General features: G+C 36.2%; 2 protein-coding genes across 4 annotated transcripts; one reads left to right on the top strand and one right to left on the bottom strand.

Annotated features, from left to right (window-relative positions):
• Positions 1-72: 72 nt before the first annotated feature.
• Positions 73-6,227, bottom strand: LOC141899378 (putative aminopeptidase W07G4.4). The gene is made up of 15 exons (XM_074785634.1): positions 6,171-6,227; positions 5,352-5,487; positions 5,086-5,145; positions 4,793-4,981; positions 4,508-4,632; positions 4,317-4,416; positions 4,148-4,223; positions 3,443-3,528; positions 3,220-3,324; positions 2,932-3,007; positions 2,731-2,849; positions 2,557-2,640; positions 2,318-2,425; positions 1,979-2,110; positions 73-1,902 (listed from the first exon to the last, which is right to left on the bottom strand). Exons 1-15 carry the CDS (start codon positions 6,182-6,184, stop codon positions 1,768-1,770), a joined length of 1,545 nt encoding a protein of 514 aa, XP_074641735.1. The 5' UTR covers positions 6,185-6,227; the 3' UTR covers positions 73-1,767.
• A 118-nt stretch (positions 6,228-6,345) lies between these two features.
• On the top strand, positions 6,346-11,242 carry LOC141898788 (serine palmitoyltransferase 1-like). Of its 3 annotated transcripts, none has more exons than XM_074784883.1 (15): positions 6,346-6,465; positions 6,682-6,751; positions 7,108-7,218; positions 7,335-7,438; positions 7,518-7,611; positions 7,709-7,781; positions 7,980-8,112; positions 8,357-8,486; positions 8,568-8,657; positions 8,931-9,038; positions 9,163-9,258; positions 9,348-9,499; positions 9,570-9,687; positions 9,781-9,854; positions 10,250-11,242. In XM_074784883.1, exons 2-15 carry the CDS (start codon positions 6,686-6,688, stop codon positions 10,338-10,340), a joined length of 1,440 nt encoding a protein of 479 aa, XP_074640984.1. In that variant the 5' UTR covers positions 6,346-6,465; positions 6,682-6,685; the 3' UTR covers positions 10,341-11,242. The 3 variants fall into 3 exon arrangements, with proteins under 3 accessions (XP_074640984.1, XP_074640986.1, XP_074640985.1); XM_074784885.1 differs by having other exon boundaries at positions 6,354-6,465; positions 6,685-6,751; XM_074784884.1 differs by having other exon boundaries at positions 6,354-6,465; positions 6,679-6,751.
• The last annotated feature ends 1,580 nt before the right edge of the window (positions 11,243-12,822 follow it).

Below are 12,822 nucleotides of genomic sequence, written 5' to 3'. Positions count from 1 at the left end.
AGAGTTGAGGTGAATCTATATAGATGTGGTCCTCAAAGACAAAATCACGAATAAAATTCCATAACTAAAGTAATGCTTCATATCACGTGATTTGCAATTGTATTTACTCAAAATATTTCCATTGATTTTATGCTTGTCATGGACACCACATAAACAAACAAACGATAAATTTATTCCCTGCAGATGATCACAACCAATGACGAGCTTCCATTACCGTAAGCAACAAAAATGAAATAATGTACCAAATAATCAGTAAATATACTTTTGATTAATGCAAATTTGATTAATATTTTTTAAGAAGCTAAAAATTGATACCGTAAACAAGAGGCTATGATTACTTATATGCGATTGTTAATTATTGATTATACTGGTTATAGAAAATCTAAGTTATTTCTTTGGAATGAACTTTCATATTATGCAATTTTAGTAATAAACGTAATTCCAAGCTTAGTCAAATGATTGTGGAGAGATATACACGGAGAATGTCTTTCAGGATTTGCAACCATCATAACCGGCTATTCTGATATAAAATCTAATTCACTATATATAATACTGTTATTGCATATGGTATCACAGTATGTTGTACCCTCTTCCTGTCTTCCTGATGCAATGAGTGGTCATACGTTTCGTGGACTTTACTTTCCATGGACTCCTAGGGAGTTCATGACTTCAAGTACAATCTCTTGATTGCGGTAAATTCATATAAATCATAGAGGCTTCTCTGAGTGAGTTTCTTGCCATGGATGTTGTTTGTTGCTAATTTAAGCTGCGATCACACAGGCGATTTTGGCCCGGACCAAATCGAAGTCAAATTTGGCCATGCTTTATTAGTGTGTCCACACCGAATCACTCACTTGTAACTGAAATGTTATCAAAACTGCCATGGCAAGTGAGACGACTCACTTCCAGAAAAAGTTGGCATTCACACAATAATTTGACCAATGTATTTGCACGAGGCTGGTCTGATGTTTTTTTGTGGGGCCAAATTTGGCCATGTCAAATGGGCAAGATGGCATTTAGCACTGGTGTGAACATTTGGCCAGGATCAGAAACACGTGGGTGATCACAGCTTCAATAAGCTTGTAAGTACATGACTGTCTTGGTTCTATGGATTGGGATTATAGATAGATTACATTATTCAGCTACTGAGTAGCCCAGATACTGATCTACGTACATACAGTATACAATGTATTCCAGACGAAGTAAAGTTTATAAGACACAACAACCTGTAGCAAAACCTAGCTTTCTTATGTTCAGGTAGATGTATTAACTCCGTAAACCAATAATGTTTTAGTCCAATATCATCTATACACAGAAAATAACCAGTTTCATTTTATCACGTATGTACCACTTTCTTAAATGTGCGTGAAAATTCATAATTCCTGATGTAGAAAACATTTTGCCAATAAACAATCAATCTATGAAAAATACACTCACAACAAATATAATATAATCAGATTTGCATAGTAGAATCTGAGAGGACAAAAACGCAAAAATGTTAAGGATATGAATAATTTACAAATAAAGGTTACATTTGTTGATTAGACATTAACTACCTGGGTACCGGTATATCAATACATGTACATGAAAAAAAATTTGTGGCCCTGATAATCATTATGAAAATCCTCTACAATTGTTAGCACGATAATTGAACTTATAACTGGCCAATGCAGTATCCAATCATAGAGGATTTAGAAAGCTCTAAATATATGTAGTCTTACTGTGCTTTGATTATTCATGCCTTTTTAACATTCAGCATAATTGATTTCATAAACGTCCCAACACATATTTTGTTGCCAAAGCAATAATTGGTGTTCCAGTGGGTACCCCAGGGAATGGTCCAGAGCTACCGGCCACGTCTATGTGACTGTAAGGTATCTGTTTGGCGGAGTCGTTTCCATGCTAAAAAAGAAGAAGATAAGTTGAACAGATAAGTATAGATAAGTATAAGTTCAAAAGATAACTAAGTATTATATACCTTATCGAGCCCAGAAGCCATGGTCATAAAAGCCCCTGGCAGCTGATGGCCTCTATCTGTCCGACTGGATGGACTGTTGTTGCATTGCAGGACATCTTCATATTCAGAGGGTCCTTTAGCTGCTTCATAATCCTAAATAAAACACACACAGATTTATGCTAAAAGAATTTAATAATTTCACAAGTGAAATTGAGACTTAATGAAGATAAACAGTACCATTCAGGACTTGCTAAAAAGTTGGTTATAGGACGACCGAGAATGGTAAGTGTAAGTGTTAACTAACAACATGATTAAGGCGTTGAGCCAGGTTTGCATGCTTATTCGAATATAGCTAGGTACCTCTCTGCGAACTGTAGATATTTCAAATGGATCGCCCATGACATCACCAGCATTTTGAACGCTGTAAGCAGTACCTAGCTTTCTAGCTGGCCCATTGTCCATAATGATCTGAAATTTAAAACAAATTCACTGTTATCAGTTGCTTCATCAAAACTAGCTGTTTGATGGTACCTTTTCTAGGTTTACTGACATGCATGCTTTTTGCATACTCATGCATCGTTAATGATTGAAGTACTTACTGAATAGCTGGGTCCCATGGCAAGAACGGCATGTCCAGTTAAAGTAGCTATTGTGAAGAGGTGAGGATTTACTGCATCCAATGCCTGAAATGAAAACAATTGATTTTTGTTAATTTTGTCAAGATGTCCTAATCCGGCTGAAAAAAATGAAACAATGGCTTATTATAAGATTACCATTTCCTTGGCTTTGCATAAGACGTCGGTCATAACCATTCGACCCTCTGCGTCTGTATTACCAATACGTATTCTAACTCCAGCGCGTGATGTAATAATCTCATCAGCCACGTAACATTCTATAGAGTGCAAATATCAAATCAAATCACGATTCTGCAGATATAACGCCTTACGTGCCGTTTACAAAAGTAGTTTACGTACCCGAACCGATACTGTTACGAACCATGCATAATGCACTTATCACTTTCAGTCCCTTCGGTTTGAACGTCGATAGCACCTAAAACATAAGGTTTAAAGATTTATTTTCACGAAGCAATGAAGACTAACGGAATTGATACAGTATGTATTTCTGTTGTTCTGCTGCAACAAAAATGGCTATTATTCAGATAAAACTCCTCAAATCATAAATTACATGTTCATAAGTTGCTAGTCAAACGAATGAAATCCCGGATGAGGTCAATGATTTCTTGGGGCCGAGGGTCTAGTTACCTCCATGAATCCAGCCACTGCGGCAGCTCCACATTTATCTCGATGCATGCCTGCCATATGACCGCCAGCCTTCACATCAGCACCGCCCGTATCATATGTAATACCCTGAAAAAGTGATATATGAAAACCTGTATTCATTTGAGAGATTTTTATGCAAATCAAAATTCTGGAACGACCCTATTACATGTGTATTAAAAGGATCGCTGAGACTACCGGTACTTACTTTACCGACGAAGAACAAAGTTTGATCAATTGGGCCTTCACCTTCATATTCTAGGATTATCAATCGACCATCATGACGTTCAACAACTATGAAAAAAAAACATACATTAAGTTTAAATGTTCTGTCATGGATAGTAGGCCTACAGTAAATCCTACATGGGTAGTACCATCGATCAAATTAATATTTTTGGTAGTGCCCAGTATACCCTTTTGTATTCGTCATATCCCTATGACATCAAATTGCCAAATAACTTTATTCATTGGCAATTAAATCAGAAACAAATCCTTTGCCATGTATATAGGTTTATTACATAATAAAGAGACACAAATAATATAATATATCATTGATCTAAAGAGATCAAGTATTGCTCAACAATAGATTAAAGATATAAGGTAGTTGAAGTGCCTTTTAATATCATTGGGCATTCATATGGTTAATTTATTCCTAGCATGTAATGTTATTCATAGCACACTTCAATAGTTACATTAGAATGCCAGCTCTACAAAAGGCGATTCTGATTTAACTTTTCAAAAAATGCTAGTGAATGAATTTCCATTTTCTGTTCATATTCAGAACTCTAGAAACTCCTCAACGCCTGTGTGTATAAAGCCGATACGTAAAAATTGTTTTGCATAATGAAATCAATATTTTGACTAATGTTGTACATGCATGTATTCGGATCTGCAGGTGTTTTTTTGAACTCACGTCTAGCACATCGATTTACAGCTGCTAAAAGAGGGTAATCTTTCTCAAACACGTCATGTCCAGAGATCACTGAAACCTGTAGCAAACATTAAATCATCTAAGATCAGCTTAAAATCTACATTGATTTTTTCATAAACCCCGGTGATAGATTTCTCAAGCCAATTTTTACCTTGATGCAACTATTTGCAAAAACTTCTTCCAGGTAAGCTGCAACATTTGGAGCTGCCATTCTCTCAGGATCTGACCCTCCAATGTCACGAGCTATTATTCTACACGAAAATCAATGAAACAAGTGAATTTAATACCGGAATACAGAACATATGTTAGAAAAATTCCTGATTATGTCACCAAACAACTTACCTGCCATTCTCAAGCCCTGAGCAAATCTTAATAATTTCATTGGTTTTTTGCAAATTTTCACCGTAGAATCCCAGTTTGTTGAATTTACTGACTCTCGACGGAACATCAACTCGTACTTCAATGGGCTAAAATAATATACATCATTCTCCAGTCATCAATCAATAACTGCTACAACGAAATTAATTCTTAGGGCCAGTTTCGCTACAAAGTTAGCATATGGTAATCCAGTATTTCTATTTCGTTAAGAAATGGCCGTCGCTATTTTTGCAATAAGCATATACGTACAACATATAATGTATGCAAGGCACCGAGTAGAGTCACTTTTTCAACTTCTGTATAAATCTCTGGCACGCAAACGAGCAGAGGGGATTTACACCCAGCGTCGATAGCTCTCTGAACACCAACACCTGCAGCATCGGCGTATCTACGGATGTCATCCTGATCTCTATTGAGTGGACCGGTTGCGGAATAAATCTACCAAATATTTAATCATATTCGAAGCTGAATTCAACTGACAACTGTTACTATTACCGGTAAGTCTAGTAATCTTAGTGGTGAAATAGACGGGAAACACCTACCAGTCTTTTTGAGGGGAGTGTTGTATGTAGAATAACAACATGATTGGTAGAATGATCAATCTACAAAAATATACCAAAAATAAAAAGTAAACAAAATATCAGCTCAAACTTGGTTTTGTGAATGGTTTTTACAAGATTTATCCAGCTTTCTATATAATATACCCGACATCATTGAATTCTAATTTCAATACGGGTAAAGGTCAATGTATTCAATACCAGTCATTGTACGCTAACATCGGTTCAAACATAACATTATCTTATCTTACCTCTGCATATTGTTTCAGTGGAATTTTCAACGAGTCCAAAGTAGCTGGTAAACTATCAATACATTTCGCAATCAATATAATACCATCAAATTGTGGGTCATCTAATTGGTTGCTTGCGAACACAGGGCAATGGAATCTACAAATGAAATTGATTTCAGAATAGAAGAGCAGCATCACAAATAACTAATATGCATCGCCATTAAACAGTTCTTTACAGAAAGTCAGAGAGCATGGCTGGTCTTAAGCTAAGGATAATAATAAAGAAATGAAGTTTGGACAATTGTTTCCAAGAGGGCTTCTCATTCTACTGTTTGTCAGCTGCCAAAATGTGAAAAATGGTAATTCAAAGGAATAAGGGTTTTCTTTCAAACGGCCAGTTAGGTCTAATCCTAATAATTAGTTTGGAAATTGGGACTACTAGGTTAGGGACATGTCTTCCTGCATAATTTCCATATACCGTCTGCACCATGTCCCTGACCATGATATTCTGCTGGTAGAGGCTGCATGCAAAATGCCTAATTCCCTGCCATGCCAGCGCAGCTGCTGACTGGCACCACGGCAAAGCCACAACAGTCTCCCAGCCATGCCATCCACGAGTCACTAACTTCACACAATTCAATTCAATTAACATTGGTTCCAAGTGTACGTCCCATTGACGTCGTTGACGCCCTGGTAAAATGTTGAATGTGAAACTCAAAACTGCATAGTAGCTTTTCCGAATCAAACATAACAAACACATCCCAAAAAAACTCAATTTACTTTAATCAAATCGTTCAAATTAAGGAAATTACATGTAATTTACAACAGCCGGATACTTACCGACTATCCGCCATTTTGAGCAGTCACATGATGCACATGACCGGCGCACTGAACCGGAACCGGCTATAGGATATCTTGAAACGCCGGTTTTTTCAGAAATGGGCTGGATTATGGAATTTCTCCGGCGTTTAGTGTCGCAACCACTGGGGGATCCGATAGGCGGTACTTCGCGTAATTATATAAACCCGGAAATTGTTATTTAATCGAAAGAAACGAAATTCCGAGAAATTCCATCTAAAACAATCTCCCTAGTAAACTGTTGAAATTTCCCCCTTTCCCGACCCTGAATTTAGAGGTGAAAATCTGTTTGTTACGGGTTCCCATGACCGGAAACATTAAGTTTTGACTTAAAAAGGCCTTTCTAATCTGGCATTTTTGTTTGTTGACAACAAACATTTGATTTTAAACAAGTCAAGAACAGTGGCAAAAAGTGCACTTGTTTGTAAATTTAGTCAAAAATTTAAAAAGATGGTGATCTTAGAAAAATTATATGCTTGTCATTTTGCAGTAGTAGTATGTCCACCTCACCATTTGTGCCAGCCACTTGGAGTTTCTATGAACTCTTTCAGGGTTTCGTACATGTAAGTCATCTTTTTAAACTGCAAGTAACATTCAATTCAAGCTGAGCGTAATTTTAATACGGTATTTAATTTGCACCAATCATACAACGTTGTTACGGTCCCCGTGATTTGAGAAACAGCGGCTAGATGCTTGACTAGCAGGAGTCAAGGCTGTAATACCATATACTATTACTTATTTGGCAAAAGATCTGCAATGAACCAATATGGCCATATGTCTGAAATTACTGATTATATTATAACTACTAAAACCACTGAAACGATAAGATTTCATTGCTATGATAATAGATTTATTGCCATGCTTATTTCATAGGTAATTACGCTGTCTTATTTTGGCCTTTTTTTGTACATTTTTTCAGGCGCCGAGCTATCACTTGATTTTCGAGGTCTTGCTCATAGTTTGGATAATCAGATTGGTTTTCTTTGCTAAAAGTTATAATCCCCTGGAACATATCGCGCTTACTGCACAGGTAAACTTGAATCATTTTCAGTCTATTAGACTAGTGTAATTGGGATTTCGATTCATATGAAAAATGAGATTAATCTTCTGTGTGATTTTGAGTTATAAGAAATCTTGTTATTGAAGGAAAAAGAGGAACTTGTTGCTGAATGGACACCAGATCCACTTGTACCTTACACACCACCCGAATGTCCAGGTCTTCAAGCGCTTGAAAATGTTGTTGTGTCTGGGTAAGCACCAGTTTGTCCCCATCAATTATACTGCATCATTTTTCATTATGATCCATGAATTTCTTTCTATCAATTACAGGAAAGTTGGTAAATATGTAGTTGTCAATGGCAAACGATGTTTGAATATGGCCTCGTTGAATTTCCTAAATCTCATTGGTTCTCCCGAGATTGAGGTAAGTGTGAGATAAGAACTAGAATGAGAAATAACTGCCTGATATATTTCTAATGACTACCTATTGCGTAATCCTTTGATATTTCATTTTGATTCAGGAAGTTGCCGTAAAAAGCGTGATGAAGTATGGTGTAGGATCTTGTGGACCGAGAGGCTTTTATGGAACAGTTGGTAAGTTGGATTCTAGAATCCTGAGCCCAGTTTCACTGAGTTTATCTGGACACACCTGTATCATATTGGCCTCTGATAATCAAATTGTCAGATGAAATATAGACCAAAAATCCTCTGTTTAACTATAACTGTCCAAGGAAAATTTCTGATTTCTAATTATCGAATAACTAGTTACTGAATTTTTTTGTATTTTAATAGATGTGCACCTCAAGTTGGAAGAACAAATCGCTAAGTTTATGAATGTAGAAGAAGCAGCATTATATGCTTATAATTTTGCTACTATCGCCAGCGCCATTCCGTCTTACTCAAAACGTGGTGATATCATTTTCTGGTTAGTTTCGGTTAAAGCCCCACCTATCAAAAATCCTGACTTATTTTCCTTTCAATAGATACAATCATGTCAATCGTAACCTTTGATGAACTATTAACAGTATTGTTTGTGTTTAACTTCCCTAAATGTATACATATGATACTAGAAACCATCTCTAACTCAGTCTTCCAAACAGCTATTTAATACAGTAGTTATGCAAGATCACCAATGTTTCATTGAATAAATGTTTGTTTTGACATTTCAGTGATGAAGGGGTTTGTTTTGCCATACAAAAAGGTTTGCAAGCGTCGAGAAGTCAACTGAAATATTTCAAACACAACGACATGGACGATTTAGAGGATCTATTAGTAAAACAACAAGAAATTGATAAAAAGGTTAAACTAGATTTTATTAGTACCCATCAGTGTAATATATCGCTATGCTTACCGGTTTTTGTGATTTGTTTATTATGCTAGGATGTAAAAAAAGCTAAAACGATCCGTCGATTTCTTGTGGTTGAAGGACTATATATGAATTATGGTGATATCTGCCCATTATCCAAACTAGTAAGTAAAGAAATGATTTGAAGATAAATCTATTGAGGACTGAGTAAGGGGTCATTCATTTATTACGTATGCATGAGGGGAGGGGTCAGTGCAATCGCGTACTGTAATGCTTAATGTATATGAAGTAATTGGCCGATTTTGCGTACAGGGGAGAGGGGTTGAACAGAAAAATTCAAATTTTATGCGTACATAATGAATGAATGATCCCTTATGAACGAATATGAAAATCTTGTGACTGAGTAAGGATACCATAGTTATTTTGCGTTCTTTAAGGTTGAGTTGAAATATAAATACAAAGTGAGATTATTTATTGATGAAACTATGTCGTTCGGGGTACTGGGAGACCACGGAAGAGGAGTCACTGAACACTTTAACATTCCAGTAAGTTTTTTTTATTTTGAGCCATTTACAGAAATCATCATTTACCATTGACAAAATATTGTTATAAACTACTGTAAGCATCGGGATGGTAACAAAATTTCCTCATTTTCTTCTATGATTTTAGGTTAGTGATATCGATCTCATCACAGCATCGTTAGAAAATTCCATAGGATCAGTAGGAGGGGTGTGTTTAGGCACCAAATACGTCGTCGATCATCAGGTAAGCTGAACCTCGACATAATCCATGAGAATTAATTATTGATTAATGCAAACTGACTTGATGTATCTTCGAACGTGTTTATATTCTAGAGATTATCCGGTCTCGGTTACTGCTTCTCAGCTTCACTGCCGCCCATGCTTGCCGCAGCTGCATCAGCTGCTTTGAAGATTATGGAAAATGAGCCGAATCGCTTAAAACGATTGAGAACTATGTGCGAAAAGGTCCACAACGAATTTTCCAAGTGAGTTCGAGAAAAGGTCTGTTTTAACCCTCACGTGAAAATGTTTTATTTCATCTTTCATGTATTATAGATTGCAGGGGCTGAAAATTAGCCAACAAATGTTGTCCGCTATATTCCATCTGCGACTGGCTGCCCCATCTGGTGATCGAATTCATGACCAATCCTTGCTCCAAACAATAGTTGACAAGGTTTGTACTCTTTGGTCCTGTGAAGTTTGGTTAAACGATGTTCCGCTATACATAATACACAGTATTCTATGATAACGTTTTGTATTCCTCCAGGCTCGGGATGATGGAATTGCTTTAACTATTGCCAGATATTTGGAGAAAGATGAGATCTTTCTTCCTCCACCGAGGTATGTTGACCGATATCGTTCAATGAATTCTACTTGACATAGTAGGTTGATATTCTATTCGGGATATGTTACCGGTAGTTTCGATCTATGACCAATATTTTGAGTTCATTTATTGGTCATTTCGACGTCAATTAGTGCTTACACTACAGTATTCTGTCAGGGATCATTCATTTATTACGTACGCATAAAATTTGAATTTTTCAACCCCCCTCCCCCTCTGTACGCAAAATCGGCCATTTTTTCATATACATTAAGCTTTACAGTACGCAATTGCACTGACCCCTCCCCCTCCCCTAATGCGTACGTAATAAATGAATGACCCCTCAGCGCAAAAATCTTAATCGATTATACCACTGATGATGTGTGTTGTTGAATTCGTTTGTATTTCGTTTCAGTATTCGAATTGCTGTCAATTGTGATATAACTGATGCTGAAATCAAACAAGCTTCGTCCGTGTTACAGAAACTCTGTGAAGCAACTCTTTAAAAAAAAACAATCCATCCAATGAGAAACATCTGTGACAACAGGTTACTTGTTCAGGGTGAATCAACCAACATCAACTAACCAATTATATTACCCATATAAGTTCAGCAGCTTTGAATTGTTAACTGTCAAAGCCTAGCACACTTACCAAGTGAATTCAGGTATACAAATTTTTATAGTGGCCACAAGTTTATGCTGGTAAAGATTGATCGTACGTTGCCATAGTTAGGTCTGTTTCACTGCCCGGATGCAACTAGGAATAAGTTCATTAAAGCCTACTGAATCAGCGTAATTTGGGACCAAATCATGTATTCTAATTCTGATCATTCAGTTTATTAGAAGTCTGGTTTTAACATCTTATTGACTAAAGACAGAATAGAGTGTGAATTATGTCCATCCAGATCAGTGTTAAAATCCCAATTACCGGCGAGTAGGACGATACCTTCTTCCACAGCTATGATACAACATGTAGCGTGAAGTATCTTTTCATTAAAAAATCATAACATCGAACAGCAGCTGAAAACTGATTTTCAAGAACTTTTTTGGTCGTATGTATATTATTTGGAATGAGGGTTTTTCATTAATTTTTTTTCCATTCATTTCACCTAGAAATCGATAGCAAGTAACAGTACGTTTCTTGTCACTTTACTTCATGTAATTAGATATAATTTTCAATATTCAAAAGAAATATTTATTTTTAAGTGTGGAGTTTGTCAAGAGATTGGAAAACTTCAGTTGAGTGTCTCTCTGAGCCGTACTTAGTTTAAAATCTTTTATCGCAACTCCTTGATATTTATAACGATTTTATGTCTTCGAACAAATACTCCTTTCTAAAGAAATTAAGATGCTGTGTATATTTTGCAATTAATAAAAGATTTATTTATTAAAATTGAAAGTATTGACATTCATATGGAATTCCTCAAGGGCTATACGAGTTACGATTTATATTTACAAATTACGACTTACGTTTTACGAGTTACTAATACATTTCCATCAATACGTTACGACTTATGATTTACGAATTATCCCGGAGTTATTTCAGATATATTATAGGCCAGTGTGTGATAGTTTTCTGAAGGGCCTGACCTACCCAGTCAGCATTAGGATCCCGATTCTATTGTCTCTGCTGTTGTTTTCTGTCATTCAACTTGTCAAGGACTCCAGACCTAAGGATCCATCACACATCATTGGAGCCGCTTTCCTTTGAACCCTGGCTAGTTTTAAATGACCCCAAGTCCGGGTGGAGTAAAGACATCCATAAGACACATAGTAGAATCAGCTCTTATTTGTAAAACTTTCGAAATCCAACTTATCTGCCATCTCCGGCCACATAATAAATTATAATCTGGAGATATCATCAACACGATCTCTACTAGATTTTGGTTAATGTCACTGTGTCACACTGCTTTCTCCGTCCTCTTCTACTCCCCCCCCCCCCCATTACATAATTTGTATTCATCCTAGACTGTTCATATTTTGTGTTTTCTACGGTACCGGTACCCCTGGTTGTTTTCATTTGTCACTTGTTCTGTTAACATTTATTCTGACACATTGCTTTTGTTTATGTCCAGTCAGTTTATATGCTACGTAACTTCCGTTTTCTGGTCATTCCACCTGATGATGACTGTTAGTCAACAGTCGAAACGTTGTGGTTGGTTTCGTTTTAGTAGATTATTTCGTATAAAATTCGAATGGTGCGACTTTTTCTGTCAACAAACTTTCAACAGGCCCAGTAATGTGCAAGGTCGTATACAGATTATCTTTTTTACACTAACTACATCTCCATTGGGACCCCTGGGTGAAACCTACGAGCAATTATCTAAGTTAGATAATTGCTCCTAGGTGAAACTGATTGGACAACAGCAATGCCCACCGCCCTGTTTCATAAAAAGGTTTAACACTTAAATCGATTTAATTTCTTCACTAATTCAGTTTATCTTAAATCGATTTAGGCCTTTATCCAGGAGTTGCTATATTAAACTAAACAAATTTCAAAATCAATCATATTTATTCTCTTACAACAATCATACAAAATGCCAGGAGTGCTCGAGGAATTATAATGTAAGCTCCTCAAACACGTGGACTTTCAAAAACAACTAGTCCAACCACCATAGTCGTATAAATTATAAACGAGAGTTTATAGTGGTCCAAACATTGACTCTAAAACATTAAAGTCTATGGCCCAACCATGGACTCAACTGTCCATGGCCCCCGCACTAAAACAAGAGATAACCCTGGCCAAATACTCTGGAAAGCGTAGGATAAAGCAATCAATCTGATTTACATTTTTACATCATTTTATTTTACATACCAAATTATTAACTTTTAGCTTATTTTCTCAAATTTTAATAGTAATTTTATTTCTATTAAAAATGTACTATGTATGAAATTGTACTAACTTTAAAACCACAAAAGTTGCATGTAAGGTATTTATAAGTCTTTATATATGATACATTTCCAATACAGAGCTGATTTATACAATTTG

This window comes from Tubulanus polymorphus, chromosome 2 (genome assembly GCF_964204645.1).
Source record: "Tubulanus polymorphus chromosome 2, tnTubPoly1.2, whole genome shotgun sequence".
Taxonomy (NCBI): Eukaryota; Metazoa; Nemertea; class Palaeonemertea; order Tubulaniformes; family Tubulanidae; genus Tubulanus; species Tubulanus polymorphus.
Note: the sequence above shows the minus strand (reverse complement) of the source record. Positions and strands in the feature narration are given on the sequence as shown.